At 43.8% G+C, this 20,655-nt stretch overlaps 1 protein-coding gene across 1 annotated transcript in view; it reads right to left on the bottom strand.

Moving 5' to 3' along the window:
- Window positions 1–20,645, bottom strand: part of SZT2 (SZT2 subunit of KICSTOR complex) — a 53,397-nt gene extending 32,752 nt beyond the window's left edge. Inside the window, exons 1-7 of the mRNA XM_063104151.1 lie at window positions 20,570–20,645; window positions 7,683–7,808; window positions 7,211–7,384; window positions 6,744–6,914; window positions 3,632–3,763; window positions 2,756–2,897; window positions 2,230–2,336 (exon numbers count right to left, since the gene is read on the bottom strand). Coding sequence (XP_062960221.1) covers window positions 2,230–2,336; window positions 2,756–2,897; window positions 3,632–3,763; window positions 6,744–6,914; window positions 7,211–7,384; window positions 7,683–7,808; window positions 20,570–20,596 — 879 coding nt within the window. The 5' untranslated portion in view covers window positions 20,597–20,645. The remainder of the gene's footprint in view (window positions 1–2,229; window positions 2,337–2,755; window positions 2,898–3,631; window positions 3,764–6,743; window positions 6,915–7,210; window positions 7,385–7,682; window positions 7,809–20,569) is intronic.
- Window positions 20,646–20,655: the final 10 nt, after the last annotated feature.

Raw genomic sequence — 20,655 nt, 5'->3', positions numbered from 1 at the left:
CCTCCTCCTTCTGCTGATCTTTGACTTCACTGAGACTGCCAAGCCTTGAACCTTGGCTCTCTCCAAGTCTATCCACAGCGCACTGACCCCCTTTTTCAACCTAGCCTGGACCCTCTATTCAAGCAACTTCATAAACATCACTCTCAAATCCCTGGCCTTCTTCACTTTTTTCTGCTTCTACCTCAAAACCCAACTAGGATCACAACCTCTATACTCAGTCAACGGTGCCCAAATGGAGAAAACCACACAGTTATGTAGGCTAGCACGATGTCAAAACATGAGCTCAACCCAGCTAGTCCTTTAGGGCTGTTCTCAATGCTGCTCCTTCTTCCCAACTCTGGCTTCCATTCCTTACACTGCTCATTTTCACCTTTTAGTTCAGAGAGAAATCAGAGGCCCTTGGCAGAATTTATCTACATCTTCACTTCTACCTTCTTGTTGCAAAGAAAGGCACTCGCCAGCTCCAAAAAAAATCCAGTCTGTTTCTTAAGCCAATGCCCTCCTGTCAATTTAGGGACTTTACTCAATCAGGCTCCTTCTTCCTTCCTCTATTTTCAAACTCTTCACCATGGGTCCTTAGAAACCTGCTCTAGTCGCTAACTTAAAAAACAAAACAGAACAAAACACCCTTCCTTCCACCCTGTACTTCCCTCTGGCTACCATTCTTTCACTCCCCACTTGATCTGAACAGCCAAATTTCTTGTGTCAACACTTGTCTCTACCTCCTTCTCTATCTACTTTTCAATCCACTGCAAGCATTCCTTCACCACCTCTTCACTGAAAGGGCTTTGAAAGAGATCCCCATGACCTCCTAATCACCAAATGCAAAGGGCACTTTTCATTCCTTTTTACTTGATCTTTCTGCTGCATCTCACAATGTTAACTACTCCTTTCTTTCAAAAACTGACTTTCCTGACACCAGAATCACCTGATTATTGTCTAATTATTTTCCTTCACAACTTGACAGAACCTCTTCCTATGAAAGACCTTTAAATTTGGTGTTCCCCAAGGTTCTTCGGGGACCCTCTTCTCTTCTCAATTCCATCCTAACCTGACAAATCCTAAATCTCTATCTCTCAACTAGTGCTGTCTCCTGAGTATCAGTGGCTGCATATCCAACTGTTAACTACTATGAATAGCAGCCATTTATTAAGTAATTATGCACTATGCTGAGTACCTTAAATGCATCATCTCACCCAGTGAGGTAGGTACTATTACAATCTCTGTTTACAAATGAATCCAAACTAGAGGTGAAGTGATGTGCCCAATGTCACACAACTAATAAGCAGAGCCAGGATTCAGACCAGGCACACCTAACTCTGAAGGCAATGTTCTTAACTGCTACACTATCTTGAACTACAGACATCTCAAACACAATATGCACAAACCTGAATTTATCACTGTCCCCACTCCACTCCAACTGCTTTTCTTCCTGTTTACTCTGCCTGCCACCCAGTCATCACTGATGTCAGTGGAGACATCCTTAACTCTTTCTCTCTCACCCCTCACCTCCATCTTGCTAATCATAAAGTCATGTTGACTCCACCTCTTCATTTTCTCAATCCTTTTAGCCCTCAACCCCTAATTTAAGCTCTGATCCTCTCACCTGGACCACTGCAATTAATAGCCTTCCTGCCTTCACCCCTGCCCTTCACCCAGCCGCAAGAGTGACCTTTATAAAACATTAACCCAACTAGTGACTTGCCGTATATATACCTGCATCATTCACAGAATTATGCTTAAACTCCTTAGTACAACAAAACCAGCTTTTCAGGCTCTGGCCTATGCCTAACCCTCCAGCTTTGTTGCCCGTAGCTCTTTGCCTCCTACCCTGTGGTCTGTCAATCCAAATTAATTGCAGTTCCCTGAATAAACCTTTCTCCCCCTTTGTGTAAGCCAGTTTAAACTGGGTTTTCTGACCCCTGCAACCAACTCAATAATGACTAATTTAATGAGGGAGGTAGGATTGGAACTGACAGTCAAATTTCAAATTCTGCATTCTTCTTACTGTAACATGCTATCTCCCAAATCCTAAGGAAAGAGGACAAAGATGAGAGTCCTCTTCTACTACTGCCACCTACCCTGTTCTAAACATGACACCCTCCCCCCATGTAATTATGCCATCAGCTTTACTTGGGAAATCATCACCTGCAAGAAAGTAACCAGCCATGCTCAACTTTGTGAGTGAAACACCCCACTTCCCTCTCATCTTTCCTAGGAAGTCCTCACCTGTACAAAGGAACAAGCCACAGTGCCACTGCGAAGCTGGTTCAGCAGTGTCTCACAGACAGCAACATCAGGGACGCTGGTTACTCCATCTGTAATCACTATGATACCTGGAGCAGGAAACATCAGACTCAGACCCAGAGACACTGGCCAGACCAAAGCCACAGGGAGACACCCAACTGACAGAGCCCCGAAGACCTCAGTATCAGCCCACCAATGTGTTCTATAAGCCTCAAACACCTTCCTTCTCTCCTTCTCTGTCACCACGTTTCTACCTCTTGAGTGCTAGGACACAATCTCCCCTAAGTGATGTCCTTGGAGCTCTATTCCTTCCCAGTAGGGTCCCTGACGGTTGCCAGAGCTGAGGGCACTCAAGATATGCACTAATGCAGACTTATATTTTATAAACAAGGAAACAGATCCTCTTCCCTGGGGTCCACTGATCCCCAGAAACCTCTACCTTTGCTGATACCCCCCACCCTTCCTAAATCCCCATTTCCCCAATCCCACCAATATTCCTTTTACTGACCTGCGCTGGAGTTTGAGGGCAGTAACTGCAGTGCCAAGATGCCCTGACGAATCATACTGACCAGCCCAAGATCAGCTGTCACCATGGAGACTCCCATCTTCCGGCCCAGGGTCTCCCCCAAGTCTGGGGACTGATTCTCTGCCTGGCCCCAAGTTACAGAAAAGATAGGATGGGACAGATGGCATTGCTTCTCCATCCACAGCAAAGCCAGAATTTATAGCCCAGCACCACACCAGACAGGCGTAATCCTGTGAGAACCCCAATCCCCCTACCATGCAGCTGAGTCCTGACTGTGCTCCCTCCCCCAGGGTGTGCTCAGACACTGAGCTGCAGATGGGAAGGGAGTCCATCACCAGGGGAAACATCAGACGTATTGAAGCAGGGTTTTTCTACCTTTCACTTCTCCCCTCTCTATATTTTTCAATCACCATTAAGAAAAGTTTATACATCAATCAAACTACATTACCAGTTGTCAGGCACACAGACCTGCCACTTGCCAGGCTAATTCTGGGGTACCCAAAGTAATGAAGACAGGGCAGTCTAGCAATTGCAAGCAGCTTTATCCCTGATTACATGAAATACTAACTAGAGATCAAAGCCACCCATGATCACCTTCTCGGATCCACTGAGGAAGAAGATCCAAGACTGAAAAAACACAGGCAAATTCTCTCCCAGTAGGAACCCATGTTTTGGGGAGTGCATCTGAGTCCACCTCCACCAAAGAGCCTTTGTGAACACTCACTCGCATGTCTATCCTTGGCTCACTCTGCCCTTGGCTTGTAGCCCTTTTCTGCCCTTTTTCCCCTCTCCGTTTGCTTTATTCTTCCTCTCTGCCCTCTTTCTAAGTTGTCTCTGCCAACTTTCTCTCCCACATACCTGGCTCTGGGGATCATATTGCTGCTGTAGCATGGTGGCCACCTTATCCTCAAAGAGGCAGAGCTGTTCATATACCTGCTGCAGGAACACTTCCTGCTGGGAAGGGTCCAAAAGGCAGCCCTGCACCAGCACCTGAAAAGCACAAGGGAAACATTGAGACAAGAGGGTCAAGGGTAGTGAACACTATACCTCCGCTCTATCTGGTTATCCTTCATCACTTTCTTTAGGCAATCCTAACCTCCCACACACCCAGGATCTAAGGTAGAACTCCACAGCCAGATCCCCCTTATCAGATCACCTACTCCATCTGTGCTCAGCCCTCAGCCCAGGTATGCTATATCCCTGCTCAGGGCCCCCAGTCATCAGTCACTTTAATTTGGGGTCACAGCTGTCCTTTGCTTAGTCCTCTACACTGGGCTTCCCCAAGTCCCCACATGGGGGCGCCATAAGATCTTCCAGCTCCTTCCATTTTGGGCTGTAGGATGTTGTCTATAAGCTGCCCCAACTCAACCTGGCAAAGCCTTTTTTATTGACTCACATTTTTCTGGACCTTTTCTCTTTTTTAAGCTCAAAATCCTCTTCTTATTCCCCCAATGAATACTCCTTCCTTCCCATTACCCTCAGCAGATAACTCTCACCCCTCTCTTCATAGAGAAAGGAACTCCCTACTTGCCCTAACCCCGAGGGTATACTACCCTTCAACCCTCTGAAAATCTACATGGAAGTTTAGTGTTCACCCAGTTTTCCTCTAACAAATACAGAAGACTCCTTTCTACCTCTTTATCAATATGGGCCCCTACTCTTCCAGAGTTAGGGCCCTTTTCTTTTGTGGTCAGTTGGCAGAATGTGATTCACTTGGCACGACACTTGGAACTGACACCAGCCATGACCTGACCTATCAGATGGGGGCCCTGCCACCTGCCCAGGAAGGGATGTGCCAAGAACTTTACATTCATCATCTTATTGAATTCTCACAACAACCGTATAAAAATCTGAAAGTCACCCCAAGGTTTGCTAAATGTTCACATCTGTGTTCTTGTTCTTCCTTTGAAGTTCTATAGAAAGGAGCTTCCTCTTCCTCTTTTTCCATATGGCTAATCTCACCATCTAATCTTGGACGCTTTATCTCTCTAGTATCTTCATTCTCTCTCAGTGGGTTCCTTTTCTTCTGCTTCAAACATAAATAAGTGCCCCCATCCTAAAAATGGTACATGGGCCTGCCAGCCCCTGTAGTGGCTCTAAGGATCCCGCCCCTCATTCCCCATCACACTCCTATAACCTGACCCACAAGTCCATTGCTTCTCCCTGACTCCTGCTCTCCTGTGGAACTTCTATCACTCCCTATTCCCAACTTGGTAAATGGAGGGACAGCCAGAAGAGGAAAAGTGGACACTATCCCACTCTATAGGCCTGTGAAAAGAAAAACAGAGACAGAGGAGTAGCAGGAACTGGAGCAATAAAAAGGTGAGAAAGATGTTCATATCCATATTGTTTAGAAGAGTAAAAATTTGGACAACCCAAGTGGCCGACAATAAGGCTAAAAATATCATGATAAAATATAAAAAAATAGTTAGTAACTATTAAAAATTACATTTACAAAGAATATTTAGTGACATTAAAAAATGCCCATATTAAGCAAAATGCATTTGTTTTTGTGGTCACATTCTCCCCTCTTTGAATGATTAACCTAAATTCTTTCTTCAAAACAGTTCAAATGCTACTTCGTCTGAAAGACTTCCTTGTTGCCATCCCAGGTTAGGTTAGATGCTCCCTCTTGGTGTTCTCACAGCACCTGAGTCATAACTTATCAGTGCCCTTATCACATTCAACTGAAATTACCTCCTTCAATATCAATCTCCCCTACTAAACTCTCTCAACTCCTCCTGTCAGGACAAGGACAGTGTCTGTTTCATCTGTGTCCACAGGACCTAGCCCAGGTCTGGCATAGATCAGGCTTCAATAAGTGTTTGCCAAACTAAACCAAGTTTTGAGTGATTACCTAATACCCATGCTCTCCCCTGCCTTGGCTATCAGTGCCTCCAAAGCCTGGCCTCTGTTTGGAAATAGAGCCCACAAACAACAGTCCTAACAACTGTACTAGGAGAGCACTTTAAACTAGGGCAGAGGGCTGTCAGTCCCTGTCCTGGGATCCAGGCATGTACCAATTGTGCTCATGTATATTTCAGACCCTCCTGTCTCTCAAAGCCAGTTTAATAGGCAAAGTAACAGTGAAGCCATCAGGGACAGTTTCAGAGCAAGCCCCTACTAATGAGTTGAGGGTGATTAAGAGCAGAAGAGGGGAAACTGGGCCAATGCTTATCTAAGCCAAAAACAGATATTCTGGTAACAGACTTGGCCACTCTTCAAAAGGTGTGTCTAATGATAGCCTGGTTGGTTGTTGGATAAACCCTATAATTATCTGTGTGGTCAGCATTACACCTGACAGGTCACAGAGCCCTTAGAGAAAATGACCCTCCTCTGTCCTTGAAAGAAATTATGTTTCTGGGTATTTGTTATATTTAAAAATTGCAAAACTATTTCTTTTTTTTTTAATAGATGACCGGTAAGGGGATCTTAACCCTTGCCTTGGTGTTGTCAGCACCACACTTTCCCAAGTGAGCTAACTGGACATCCTTATATAGGGATCCGAACCCGTGGCCTTGGTGTTATCAGCACCACACTCTCCCTAGTGAGTCATGGGCCGGCCCCCAAAATTGCAAAACTGTTCTAAAAGCCCATCTCCTGGTGGTAGTGCCAGGAGTCAGTACACTAGCAAACTATCTGATAGAACTAAGTGGGGGAGGAGGACAGAGAAAATAGATATCCAGTAGCCAGAACCAAAGTGATTTACAAGGAGGGGTGAGAGAGACATTTGTCTAATCAATGCCAACTGACCTAAAGCCTATAGGAAGTCTCTATAAGACCAAAGAAATCAGATCTTCTCAAGGGGAGACTCATGGGGATGATGAGGAAACAGGTTTAAGAAGCCAGCAGAGATGGGCTGGCCAGTTAGCTCAGTTTGTTAGAGTGTGGTGCTGATAATACCACAAGGTCAAAGGTTCAGATCAGAAATTTGGTCTGAGGGTACAAACTTGGAGAGAAGATGCCATACCTGGTGGGACTGCAGGCCAATGATGGAGGAGTAGGCCTGGATTGTTAGGTAGATCTCAGGCTGGAAGTCGATGCAAGATCCAGGTACTCGGAAGGGCCGAAGCAGCCCGCCTAGGCAGCGGGACAGGGCATGGAAAACTTCATCAAATAAGATCTCCCCTGTGGAATCATCCTGAGGGCAAGGCAGAGAAAGATCTCAAGGGTGCCCCAAAGGAAGCCCTAAGCAGAAGGCAGAAACAAACAGCTTCCATGGGTCAGTAGGACCCTTATGTTATGGTTGATCACATCCCCAAATATAGTGCTACTGATGGAATGGGCTCTGTCTTGAAACACCCACCATTCCTTTATAAGTCTGTCTTCTTTCCACAATGGTAGGTTGTGATCTTTTTTTACTTTTCTCAGGCCTCTCCCTCTCCTCCTCACCCCCAATCTCATCCTTTCTTCCCACTGTCTCCCTCCAACCATTACCACAATGCCAGTAGATGGGCTAAGGTCCAGCTCAATGACAAATCGATACTGCCAAGCCAGGAAGGTGACCCGGGTGGAAGGTACAAGGAGGAATGGCCTTGGGACCACTGGTTCATCTGGCTGCCACCCAGGGGGCAGGACACTGAGGACTTCTAACTCCTCCTCAGACTGAAGCTGACAATAAGGATGGAGAAAAAAATGAAAGGGTCAGGGAAGAGGCACCCCTTTGTTCTCAGGACCTGCTTTCTATATCCAAAATGACACACCATTGGCTCCACCTCATGCAACCCAACCATACTTTTTCCCCTACTATCTGGAAAAATAATGAACAAAATTTTCCCTGGACAAAATAAGTCCCCTCCCAGACTTTTATCTCAGAGTCAGTCTCTCCTCCTGTCTGTTCCCAGCAACCTCCTAAAAAACAGATCCCTCTGAGCCAGCTCCTCACATCTTGCCTATCTCTAGGACTCACCAGCATCTCCTGCGGCATGGCCTGCACAGTTTGATGCAGATGACTGAGGAACCAAGCCAGACGAACATTTCGGGAGATTCGATAATCCTTTTTCATTAACAGGAACACCTGCCCAGCTTCTTCCACCTGGGTACAAATAAATTTACAAAAAGGCACTGAGTTCCTGGTATATACAGACCATTGTGCAAGTAACTTGACCCAGGAGCTCAATCTGTGAGAGAAAAGGCAGCAGAGGTGAAGAGTATACCCACACCTCCACGCAAGTTGTTCCCAGGGAGTCAGTTCTCAACTCTCTGTTCCCATTCTCCCTATATAGACTTCTATATAGATGAAGTGACCTTTCCACATTATGTTTCCACAAATGTTTATCTGAGTTTCTCTTATAAACTATAAGCTCCTGAGGGCAGGGACTGTGTCTTATTCTACTTTTGTGCCCTTATGCTTGGCAAATTGCTTCAAAGTAGATACTCTGTTAAGTCCCTGATACATTACATGCATGCTGGGTTGTTTCTCCTAATAAGTCTTGACAACAGCAGACACTGAAAAAGTTTTCAGTGAATGCATGGCAAGCCTCCTGAGTACCTTAATCTCTGCGGGTCACAATCTCCCACTCACACAGTTGTCAACACTCTAGTTCCTTGCCTCATAGGTGGTCACTTCAACAATGTTCTAACAAGTAGCAGTTCCCTTGCCCATGTCCTTGTCCTTCTACTACACAAGCCCTGCCAAATCCTGACTTGAGATGAATCTGACATTCTCTCTTATCCACACATATACCATACAGTTGTACTCTCACAGAAAGAAACTTGTCACCTTGCCAGTGGTGCCTACTCCAGGGGGACTTTACCTGCCCTTTGACTTCTCCCTAGTCAGCAGCCTTTCCTATTTCCCTACAGAGGTTTTCCAATCTCCCAATCCCCACACTCCTAGCAGATAAACTTGCCTACTGTTCACAGAGAAAATAAGGGTCAACTGATCTGAACTCTCCCAATGTCTCTTCCTGATTAATCCTTATATGTAACATTTCTTACTCCCTTACTTTTGCCTGTTCCAGACAAATCACAAATTTCTCCTCCTGTATATCCCTGACTGGTGAGGGAAAAGACAAGAGGCTAAAGAGATTGAAGACAGGGTGGTTGAGGTAAAATAAACAGAAATCAATGACTGTTTGTTGAAAAACATGATGTTGAAGAGAAGTGAATATTTTTCTTTCCAAAATGGGGAAATATGCATGGAGATGAGATTGAAAAAATTTATTATTGCTGGAAAAGCAATAATAAATGGTGACTGATGTCAGAGAAGCGTGTGGAGAGCAGAGATGCAATGACTAAAGATGTACAGTCTTCCTCTCCAAGACAGAAGGCAAGAGTAAAAAGAGACAGAAAGGTACTGGGAAATGGAAGGGATGACAGTAGAAGGCAAGGAGGAACTCACATCTCTTGAGCACCTAAAATGCAGTATATTCAGTAGTACTCTGTAGAGGTTAAGTGCAAGAATCTCAGATTCAGACAGCCTGGGTTTGAATCCCAATTCAGCCACTTATTAGCTGTGAAATCATGGAAAACGTGCTCAACCTCTTTAAGCTTCAGTATCCTCATTTGTAAAATGGAGACGATCCTAATACCAATCTAAAGTGCTATTATATGGATCAAGGGAAATCACGCATATGAAGTGCTCAGCACAGTGCCTGGTACTTTGTAAGAACATAATAAAAGTTAACTATCACAGATTGTTGCCAGGAACTATACTGGGTAAACTCATTCAATTTTCACAACAAAACATTTAACAGGAGAAAACTGAGGTCCAAAAAAGTTAAGGGATTTAAAACGTGATAGGTATAGGACCAGAAGTCAAACAAAGGCCTGATCAGCTGCAAAGCCCTTCCACTGAGAGTGACAAATGGCTAAAACTGGGAACTTAAGAGCAGAAACTACTTAAAGTGATCACTTAAAGAAGAAACATGATGAGGGTAATAAGCAGAAAGGATGCTTTGACATAATGAGAAAGACAAAAAGATAATTCAAGAAGTTATATGATGTGATTCCATATTATTTTGTGTTGTCTCTGTAACATCTGAAATCACACTTTGGTAAATAGTACTCTCTATTGCATTGCCTCCCTACACTGTGCTGAGGTAGGCCCTGGCTAGTACTTTGGATTTTATCCTGAGAGTAAGGTCAAGCTACTGATGGGTTTCAGCAAGGCAGTAATATTATATCTGCATTTAAAAAAACTCTCTGGCTACCATGTGGTTCAGAAAGACCCCCTAATGATAGGGGAGATGATAGTGGCCTAGAAGAGCTATTCAAAGTAGCCATTCTGTGAACCGCTTGAGACTGGTCTCAGATGAGATAAGGAGTTGTGCTAGAATGCAAAACCACCGCCTTTCTTTTAGAAAATTTGATACAGAAAAAATCAAAACATAGGCTGGATTAAACAGTGAGTTTAGTTGCCTTTAGGACAGGACAGACAAGAACTGGTGATTAATTGGAAGTTAGGACACAGGAGGAAAATAACAAAAAGGAAGGTGTTGAGGATGATTAAGTTAGCATTAGAAACTAGCATGATTGCTGATAACAGCAAAGTCCAGAGTTTGATCCCCGTACCAGCCAGCAAAAGAAATCAGTATGTTGTAGAATAACTTCCAAGTTAGTTAGAAAAATTAGAGACATTTATTACTACATTCCTAACCACCCTTCCCCCTGGAAAGCTCCCATTAAATTGTACCCTCTTACTGCCACACACCTAAAAACAGAAAAGGGATCTGACTGAGTTTGGATGTGTTGTCCCCTCCAAAACTCATGTGGAAATTTGATCCCCAATGTGGCAGTGTTGGAGACTGATTGAGATATGGGGGCAGATCCCTTATGAATGGATTAATGCTCTCCCTGGGGTAGGGGGGAGTAATGAGTGAGTTCTCTATTAGTTCCCGCGAGAGCTTGTTGTGTATAGGACCCTGGCACCTTCTCTCTCTCCCTCTCTCTTGCTTCCTCTCACCATGTGATCTTGTACCTGCCAGCTGCCTGCCACTTACCGCCACGATTAGAAGCAGCCCGAGGCCCGTGCCAGATGCAGCTGCTCCAGAATCATAAGCCAAATAAGCCTCTTTTCTTTACAAATTACCCAGTCTCAGGTATTTGTTATAGCACCACAAAATGGACTGAAACAGAAAATTGGTACCAAGTGGGGTGTTGCTATACAGATACCTGAAAATGTGGATGAAGCTTTGGAACTGGGTAATGGGCAAAGGTTGGAGGAGTTTGGAGGACTTAGAAGAAGATAAATAGATGAGAGAATATTTGGAACATTTTAGAGATTGGTTAAATGGTGGTGGTGAGCAGAATGCTGATAGAAATGTGGACAGTAAAGGCCATGCAGATGATGAGGTCCCAAGATAGAAATGAGGAGCTTATTGGGAATTGGACAAAAGATAACCCTTGCTACACCATAGCAAGAAGTTGGCTACATTGTGTCCATGCCCTTGGACTTTGTGGAAGGTGGAACTTAAGAGTTGTGAACCAGGGCATTTGGCCAAAGAAATTTCTAAGCAGCAAAGCATTAAGCAAGCTGCATGGTTGCTTTTAAGAGCCTACTCTGAGTTATGGTGGCAAAATCATGATGTAAAGCCAGAATTTAAAAGGGAATCAGAGTGTAAAGATTTGGAAAATTTGCAGCCTGGCCATCCGGGTAAAGAAGCGTAGAGCAGGAGAAGAACACAAGGGTGAAGCAGATAGACTGGTTGCTAAAGACATTATCTTGGTGGTGAGGCAGCCAGATGCTCATAGTGGAGACAATGAGAGGAAAGTCCTGTAGGCATTTGAGAAGTCTGGAAGGGTGCCCCACTCATCACAGGCCCTAAGGCCTAGAAGGACTGAGTTATCCTGGAAGACAGACCTGGGGTGCAGTTGCCCTCGAGAACCTGCTCCCTGCATCCCAGCTGCTCCAAGTGTCGTTCCCAAGTGTAGCTCATGCAGCCCTGGAGAGTAGAGGCCCGAAACCTCAGTGACGTCCACATTGTGTTAAGTCTGCAGGCCAGCAGGACGTGAGCAGTGGAGGCATGGCAGCCTCCACCCAGATTCCAGAGGAAGTATGGAAAAGCCAGGGGGCCCAGGCAGAGACCTGCCATAGGGGTGAAGCCACCACAGAGGCCATCTACTAGAGCAATGCCAAGCAGGAAACTGGGGTCGGAGCCCCCACAGAGAGCCCCCACCAGGGAAATATCTAGTAGAGCCAAGGCAGCAGGGCTGCCTCCAGGACCCTGGAACTGCAGGGCCACTGGTAACATGCAACACCAGCCTGGAAAAGCTGCAGGCATCAGCACAGCCCAATGGGTTGTGCCTGGCAGAGATGTGAGAGTGAAGCTGCCTGAGGCTCTGGGGGCCCAGATGCCCAATTGTGCCCAAGATGCAGGACTTGGAGTCAAAGAAAATTATTTTGGAGGTTTACGACATAATGTCCGCCCTGCTGGGTTTCGGACTTGTTTGGGGCCTGTTTTTCCATTCTTCTGGCCTATTCCTCCCTTTTGGAATGGGAATGTATACCCAATGTCTGTTCCACCATTGTATCTTGGCAGTAGATAAATTTGGTTTTGTTTTTCAGGTTCGCAGCTGAAAGGACTTTTGCTTTTGGTCTCAGATGAGACTTTGGACTTTGGGCTTTTAAGTTGCTGCTGGAGCAAGCTAAGTCTTTTGGAACCGTTAGGATGGAATGATAGTATTTTGTATGTGAGAGGAATATGAGTTTTGGGGGGCCAGGGGTAGAATGATGGAGTTTGGATGTGTTGTCCCCTCCAAAACTCATGTGGAAATTTGATGCCCAATGTGGCAGTGTTGGAGACTGATTGAGTTATGGGGGTGGATCCCTTATGAATGGATTAATGCTCTCCCTGGGGGAGGGGGGAGTAATGAGTGAGTTCTCGCTCTATTAGTTCCCGCGAAAGCTTGTTGTGTATAGGACCCTGGCACCTCCTCTCTCTCCCTCTCTCTCCCTCTTCCTCTCTCTCTCTCTCTCCCTCTTCCCCTCCCTCCCTCCCTCCCTCCCTCCCTCTCTCTCTCTCTCTCTCTCTGTTTCCTCTTGCCATGTGATCTGCTTGTACCTACCAGCTGCCTGCCACTTTCCACCATGATTAAAAGCAGCCTGAGGCCTGTGCCAGACGCAGCTGTCCCAGAATTGTAAACCAAATAAATCTTTCCTTTATAAATTACCCAGTCTCAGGTATTTCTGTTATAGCAACACAAAACGGACTGAAACAGGATCTATTTATTGGCAGAGAAGGAAATTGCAGCAATTACTCGCCCTCTCTTTCTGTGATCCTTGGTCTCAGTATGTGATACTTTCATAAACTAGGTGACTTCTCCTTCAGGATTGACTTAGCTGGTGTGGGTATGGTATTAGTGTCTTTTCTTGTCTATGTGTTGACTATGCTGGATCCCTGACAAAGTTCTTATCTAAAAAAAGGATGGTTTGGGGCTCAGAGTATTATCAGAATAGGAAGGATATCTTAATTCAGCAGTCTTTTTGTTTATCACTCTATATTTCCAAAGCCTAGTGCAGCATCTGGAACATAGGATGTTCAATAAAATTTTGTGAAATAAGTTAATTCACTATATGTTCTAAGCAAAGCTAACTGAACATTTAAAACTAATCACAATCAGTATAACTCTTCTCAAGGTGAGATCGTTTTGATACTATCTTCCTTTTGTTCTTTGGTATTTAGTAGAGACTTCTTCAAATGACAGCCTGTTTCAGCTACGAAAGGAAAAACCAAGGAATGCGTTTTGGGCTTTATTGGGCCTGGGTTAAAAGGGAAGAGAGCACATGTCCATGGGCTGGCGCTGTTAGGACATAATTGGGCACTTGGTTACCTCATCTTCTAGGACTAAAGTCTTGGCAAAACTGGGTTAAGTGAACCTTTCCATGACTGTCTGCACTATGTTAGGGACTTCTGTTAGGCATTCATAAAGCACTCTGTATTTCTTCTTCATGTGGCACCTATCAGAGTTTATAATTAAGAATCTCCTTACATTCAACTGTTTCTCCTATAAGTCTAGAAGCTCCAGGGAGGTAGGAGCCATATCTATACATCCTTGCTGTAACTCCAGCACCTAGCACAGTGCCAAGACATACTAACTGTTCAAATAATATGTTAAATAAACATATGAATGAGGAAAATTGCTCTCACAAGCTGTATTTACACTCTTCTCTGCTTCCAGCTATGTTCTTAATTTCTTACTGGTGATTACTAATTTTTCACTCTTTTATCAATACCCAGTTTTTGTTGTCCAAGAGTTCCCATCCTCCCTCAACCACTTTATGGAAAAATTAACCTATTGTTTGGATTTTTCCTGTGCTTCCACAAAAGTTGTTTTTAGCAGGTATTCAGTGGTATCTTCTTTTCTAGTATTATTTTCTTTTTTAATGTTGCTGGAATCCTGGGGGAGTAGGGGCAGGGGTTCTAATGAATTTGCTTTAGGTTCTATTAGATTTGTTTTAGAAGGAAGAGCAGTGTTATGAAAAGAAAGTGTGATGTGACAGCTGATACTCTGGGCTTGGGCTTCAGTTTCCTCCTCCATAAAATACCATCATCTACACCAATGATGTGTGAAAGCAACTTGTAAAGTTAAAAGTGCTGTATAAATGCACATATAAGTAATAACAAAGTGTTGCTGATTTCCTCGCTTCTTTCAGTCAGAGGAAGTCCTGCACTTCAGCTTTTTGTGCTCATCCCTATTTAGTTGGCATAGTTGGAAATGTCCTCATACAGAGCCAGAATTTGTCTTCTTTTTTTTTTTTTTTTTTGTCTTTTTCGTGACCTGCACTCAGCCAGTGAGTGCACCGGCCATTCCCATATAGGATCCGAACCCGGGGCGGGAGCGTTGCCACGCTCCCAGCGCCGCACTCTCCCGAGTGCGCCACCGGGCTCGGCCCAGAATTTGTCTTCTTGATAACATCTTGACCCATTCTTGAAATCTGTTCTCTTGAAAATATCTAACCAACTTTTGATTTTATCTCTAAAAGCCACACAGGGAAAGTCTGATCCTCTGTCAAAGGAGTCTATCAAACATATAATTACAGCCCCGAGTCTTCGCTTCTCTGGAATAAACATCTCCATGTTCTTTAAGTATGTCTCAAATGGCATGGTTTCAAGTTTCTTCATAATTTTATATCTTAGATTATGTGCCCATGAAAGAACTATGGCTGGTCTACTTTTCAACTTAAAATATGGGGGCCAGAATGGAACACAATGCCCCTGTGAGGCCACAGATTCAAATTCTCCTAGGTTATATTTACTTTTTTGGAAGCTTCTCATACTTTTGACTCAGGAAACCTCCAGGATTTTCTCACTTGTTCTGCTTTTAAGACATACCCCCATTCTGTACTCATGCAGCTGGCTTTTTTGGACACATACGATTATTCAATTAACCCTACTACATTGGATAAACTCAGTCTATTACTCCATTGTTAAGCTTAGATTATTGTTCCTTCTAGTAAATCTCTCCAGCTTAATTTCCCTGCTAATTTAATCAGGATACAAAGTCCTCATCTAGCTCCAAAAAGGACAAAGGCAAGGTAAGCATGCATTCATTCGGTTAGTCAACAAATTTGTGGAGAGTCTGCTACACGCTAGGCACTGGGCTGGGTCCTAAGGATACAATGGAAAGCAAAAATATTCATTTCCTAGGCTGGTCAGTTAGCTCAGTTGATTACAGAGCACAGCCTTATAATACCAAGGTCACAGGTTTGGATTCCTGTACCCATCAGTCGCCAAATAAAAATAAAATAAAATTCATTCCCTGCTCTCAGAAAACTTACTCTGTAATGGAGGACAAAAATATTCATCAAATAACCATTATGATTATTGTATTATTACAAACTGAGTAAGTGCTCTAAAGGATAAGAATGTGGTTCTATGACAGCAAGTAATAAAATAACCTGACCCAGACTATGATCTTAGGAGATTGACGCTGAAGGTTGAGCAGGGTTTGCTAAGTGAGAAAGGAATGGGGTAAACCAGATGAAGGGCACTGAGCTATGACAAAGCTTTCTTCAGATTGTAGAGGATTCTTAAAGCAAATGTACTTCACAGGGCCTGGTTTTCCAAAGCCTTGTAGTTTCAAATATTGCCCTTGCAGAGGACAGGAAATCTTCCTCAGGCTATAAAGTCTCTGTTGTAAGATAAAGATTTGTGGCACAGCAAGGTTGCTGGCTCAAAGACAGACTAGTTACTGATTGATATGTTAAGATACTGGGAAATTGCTGTAAGAAGGAATGTTTGCTAAGATCAAGCTTTTGTTGGTGGAGCACTTAATTGTCTAATGGAATGTCATCTGACTTGTTTCACTGAAAGTTACCAGCTTATATTGTTAAACTATAACCCCACCTATGTTCTCTTCCTGTAACTTCCTGGTCTGGAAAATAAATGCAGGAAGAGAACCCCAATTTGGGGTTAATTTCCCAAGGAAGGGATGCCTCTCGCTTGAGGGTTCCGGGGAAGTTAACCACTTCGGGGCTTCTCACTGCTCAGAAGAGATGGGCTTTGAGTAATCCTTTGCAGCTCCGTCACCCAGGGGAAGTAGAGTGACAAATCTGTGGGGGGCAAAGCAACACAGATTATCAGTTAGGGCTGACTGGGTAGCTCAGTTGGGCAGAGCACAGCCTTATAAACACCAAGGTCACAGGATTGGATCCCCTTATCGGCCAGCCACACATACACAAAAAAAGATTACTAGTTAGTGGGCCACTAAATTTTACTCCTGTACAGCTTCCATTTCTCCACTTTGCCTTGAAGGTTATTTTGAATGATGAGCTGACTGCCCAAGACCACAGTGAAGTCTAGTTCATCAATCAGTTCTTATAGAATCCACCTTCATGAAACCAGGAACATTGGCCTTCCTTTCTCGCAACATTCCCTCATAGGCATGGTACTTCAAAGTCAACAATTACATTTCTGAAACACCATCTCTAAGTTCTCTCCCCATTTAAGATACAATTTATCACAACCAGAAGACTTAAAAATGTAAGCAGCTAAGGGGCCGGCTCTTGGCTCACTTGGGAGAGTGTGATGCTGATAACACCAAGGCCATGGGTTCATATCCCTATATAGGGATGGCTGGTTGGCTCACTTGGGAGAGCACAGTGCTGACAACACCAAGTCAAGGGTTAAGATCTCCTTACCGGTCATCTTTAAAAAAAAAAAAAAAATGTAGGCAGCTAGAATAATTATTTTCCAAAGTGGGATCCAAGGACCAACTGCATCAGAATCACATGAGGTGCTTATTAAAATGTAGATTCGATTCCTGGGCACCACCCCAGACCAACTGAATTAAGAGTTGATAAAGCTCAGGAATCTATATCTTAACAAGGTCCCCAAGTCATTCTTCCACATTAACTTTTTTGTTGTTGTTGACTGGTAAGGGGGATTGCAACCCTTGGCTTGGTGTTGTCTGCACCACGCTCAGCTAGTGAGCGCACCAGCCATCCCTATATAGGATCCAAACTCGCAGCCTTGGCGATACCAGCGCTGCACTCTCCCGAGTGAGCCATGGGGCCGGCCCTTCCACATTAACAATTAAGAATCCCTGAATTAGTCATGTTCTTACAGCATCCACACTCAAATGGAGCTTCAAGACCCCAGTATCAATCCCCCTTGAGTCTGAAATGCATTACTCTTGGAGTAGTCTAGCAAAGAAGACAAAGCGAGGTTTTGGAGTCAGAGTCCTGGATTCAAATCTGGTTCTATCGCTTGCTATCTAGGTGACCCTGGACTAGTTACTTAATTTTTTCAGGCCTGTTTCTTCATTGATAAGATGTGGATAAGAATATCTTCATAGGGATGTTGTTGCAATAAAACAGGACAGTCAGAACAATGATAGAGGAAGGCTATCATTCTTTGGAACATTTATGAAGGCCTACATACCATTTATACCAAGATGAATAAAACATTACCAGGCACTGTGCTGCATACCATGTATACCAGGATGAATGCAACGTGGTCCACCTCATTAATTTGTCGTTTTCTGTTCGTTTTTTTCCACCTGTCCTTTTGTGATTAAGGTCTGAATTATTTTTTGAGCTTTTTCTATCCCTTGTGCTGTCTTCTATTAATGGACTCCAACAAAATAATGTAGATTTTTTTCCCCATTGAACTGTCCAAAGCCTCCTTAGCACTATATACCAAAGTCTTGAACCTCTAGCATGGCCTCAAGCTGAATTTTCTTCTCCAGCCTCTCAACAATTTCCCATCCCCTCAGTTAAGAGCATGCACTCTAGTGTTAGAGCACCTAGGATCAAATGCTGGTTCTGCTGCTTATTAGCTGTATGGCTTTGGCACAGAAACCCTCCATTCCTCAGTTTCCTCATCTGTGAAATAGGGATAATAATAGTGCCTGTTGTAAGGATTTTGAGTATTAGATGACACTTAGTAAGCACTCAATAAGTGTTAGCTATTCTCACTGTCACACTGCTTCCACACTAGGAGTGGCTTCCTCTCAGTTCTCTGAAGACTCTAAGCTCCTCACCTCAGAATCTTCACCATTCCTTTTGCCTATAATGCTCTCTGCCTTCCTTATAGCCAACTTCCACCCATTCTTCAGGCCTCAGCTTAAATGTCATTCCTCCGGGAAGGCTTCCTGACCCCCCCCCCCACGTTCTTAACAAAGTAGGTTAAGAACCCCTGTTAAACACACTCATATTCACTCCTTTGCAGAACTTATTATCATAATTCAATGTTTGTTTTACTCCATAAAGATAGGGAGCATGTCTGTCTTGTACTGCTCTGTATCCACCCTGATAGCACAGTCCATAGCAGCACTCAAAATATTTTAAGAATTTGATGAATGGATGATTTCCTAAATCTGACTATGCCCAATCTTTCTTTCTTGGGATCCTAATAACCTCTAAAAGTAAATCACTTTCTTATGCTGAGGGGCAGAACTACTCACTCCCTTTATCTTCTGATAAAATTTTCAGAAATGTAAATCAAGAACTCAAGGAATGCTTAATTTTTGGCTGAATGAGACTCCCAGGAGTGTGTGCCTTGATTTCAAATTACTTCAGATCTGTACTGTTCAATATGGCAGCCACTACCATATGGGTGTACCGAGCACTTTAAATGTTGCTAGTTCAAAATGAGATGTGCTGCAAGCATAATATACAACACTGGACCTGCTACAAAAAAAGAATGTTAAATATCTCATAATTTTTTAGATTTTTACATGTTGATATGATATTTTGGAGAGACTGGGTTAAATAAAATATATCATTAAAACTCATTTCACCTGTTACTTTTTACTTTTTTATGCTGCTATTAGAAAACTTAATATTACATATGTAGCTTGCATTAGATTTCTATAGCACACTGCTGTTTTAGACTATCTACCCAACAGGTAAATCTCCCCATGATGCCCTCCATTTCATCTCATTTTAATCCATAACAAAACTTACTCCAAACTGTTTCATGGTTTTTCTCAATATTGATATTTCTGATGCACGAGCTATTCTATCACCCCTATAAACATGTCTGATTCTTTTCCATAGGGCACAGTTTCCTACAACCATTTTCAATGTTGGGTCTCATCACATCAAATCCAAATGAACTGCAGACTTGCCATCCTATGGCTATTTTATTATTTATACTATACACATTATGGTTAAGAACACAAGGTCTGGAGCCAGACCACCTGTTTTGAAGTCCTGGCTCTAACACTTACTAGCTGTGTTAACTTTGTTACTCTTATCTCTATGCCTCAGTTTCCTGAACTGAAGAATGGGGATGATAATAGTGCCCACCTGATAGGATTGAGAGGACTAATTGATATTGGTAAAGTGCTTAGAATGCTGCCTGGCATGCAGTAAGTATTCAATAATGATTACTATATGTATGTATCATTATACACATTCTCTTTTAGTATTGGGCACCTCTCATACTGCTGTTGTTCTACCCAAATCTGAGATTTTATGCTCAGATCTTCTAACTTCAAAACTGTGCTACTCCCTTGAAGTTGATACGACAAGCAAACAGAAAGGACATTGCTGGGGGGGAGGGGAGGAGGGAGAAGGGAGGGAGGTTTTGGTGATGGGGAGCAATGATCAGCCACAATGTATATCGACAAAATAAAACTTAAAAAAAAAAAACCAAAAAAAAAAAAACTGTGCTACTCCCCAGGAGAGTACCACTTGGGTGAGGTTCTTAACCTCTCTCACTTTCCAGTTTTCTTTTCTGTAAATGAATGAGAATGGATTCAGACTGTGCACCTTCCTTGCACAGGATACCTCACATGCCTAACGGATATCTCACATGCCTTTTCTGGTTTAATACATGTGATCCTAACAACACACTATAAGACAGGTTTTTAATAAAGAAGGAAATAGGATCTGGGAAGTTAAGACTTGCCGGAGGTTGCACAGATAGTAAATGGCAGCGCCATTGGAGGGAGGTCTCATTCGGAATCAAATCTTTTTTCACGACACCAAAGTTGCTTTTCCAAAAGCGTAAGCGCTAGAACTAAATTAATTCATCCTGTTTGTGGCATTCCAATGTTTGAAGAAATGCAGAAACCGGCAAAGTAAGTCTATTGCCATATTGCACACTGAAACTGCGTCAGAAAATCAAAACACAGATTTTGTTAATACCACTATCATCAGGCCAAAGAGTGGGCAACACAGATGTAATTTCAGTAAACAATGCGAAGAGTTTCTCTTCTACCCTCACGGAAACTTCGCACAGCGGGGAGGAAGTTCGATGGTCTGGCCTTCTGGGCTGGGCCGGTCCCTGCAGAGGCTAAGCTGCCCAGCTGCCCCCAGGCCCGAAGGAGGCCAATACCACGCCTGTCCGCCGGACCCTCCCCCGCGGATCTCGAGGCCCAGCGCTGCGCCCGCCCGCCCCTCACCTCTGGCTCCGGGCGTTCCGAGTCCATCACACAGCCCTTCCGCGCCGGCCCGGGCCAGGGAGGCTGTTCCACTCTTGACCCCTGAC

Source organism: Cynocephalus volans, chromosome 8 (assembly GCF_027409185.1).
Source record: "Cynocephalus volans isolate mCynVol1 chromosome 8, mCynVol1.pri, whole genome shotgun sequence".
NCBI lineage: Eukaryota > Metazoa > Chordata > Mammalia > Dermoptera > Cynocephalidae > Cynocephalus > Cynocephalus volans.
Note: the sequence above shows the minus strand (reverse complement) of the source record. Positions and strands in the feature narration are given on the sequence as shown.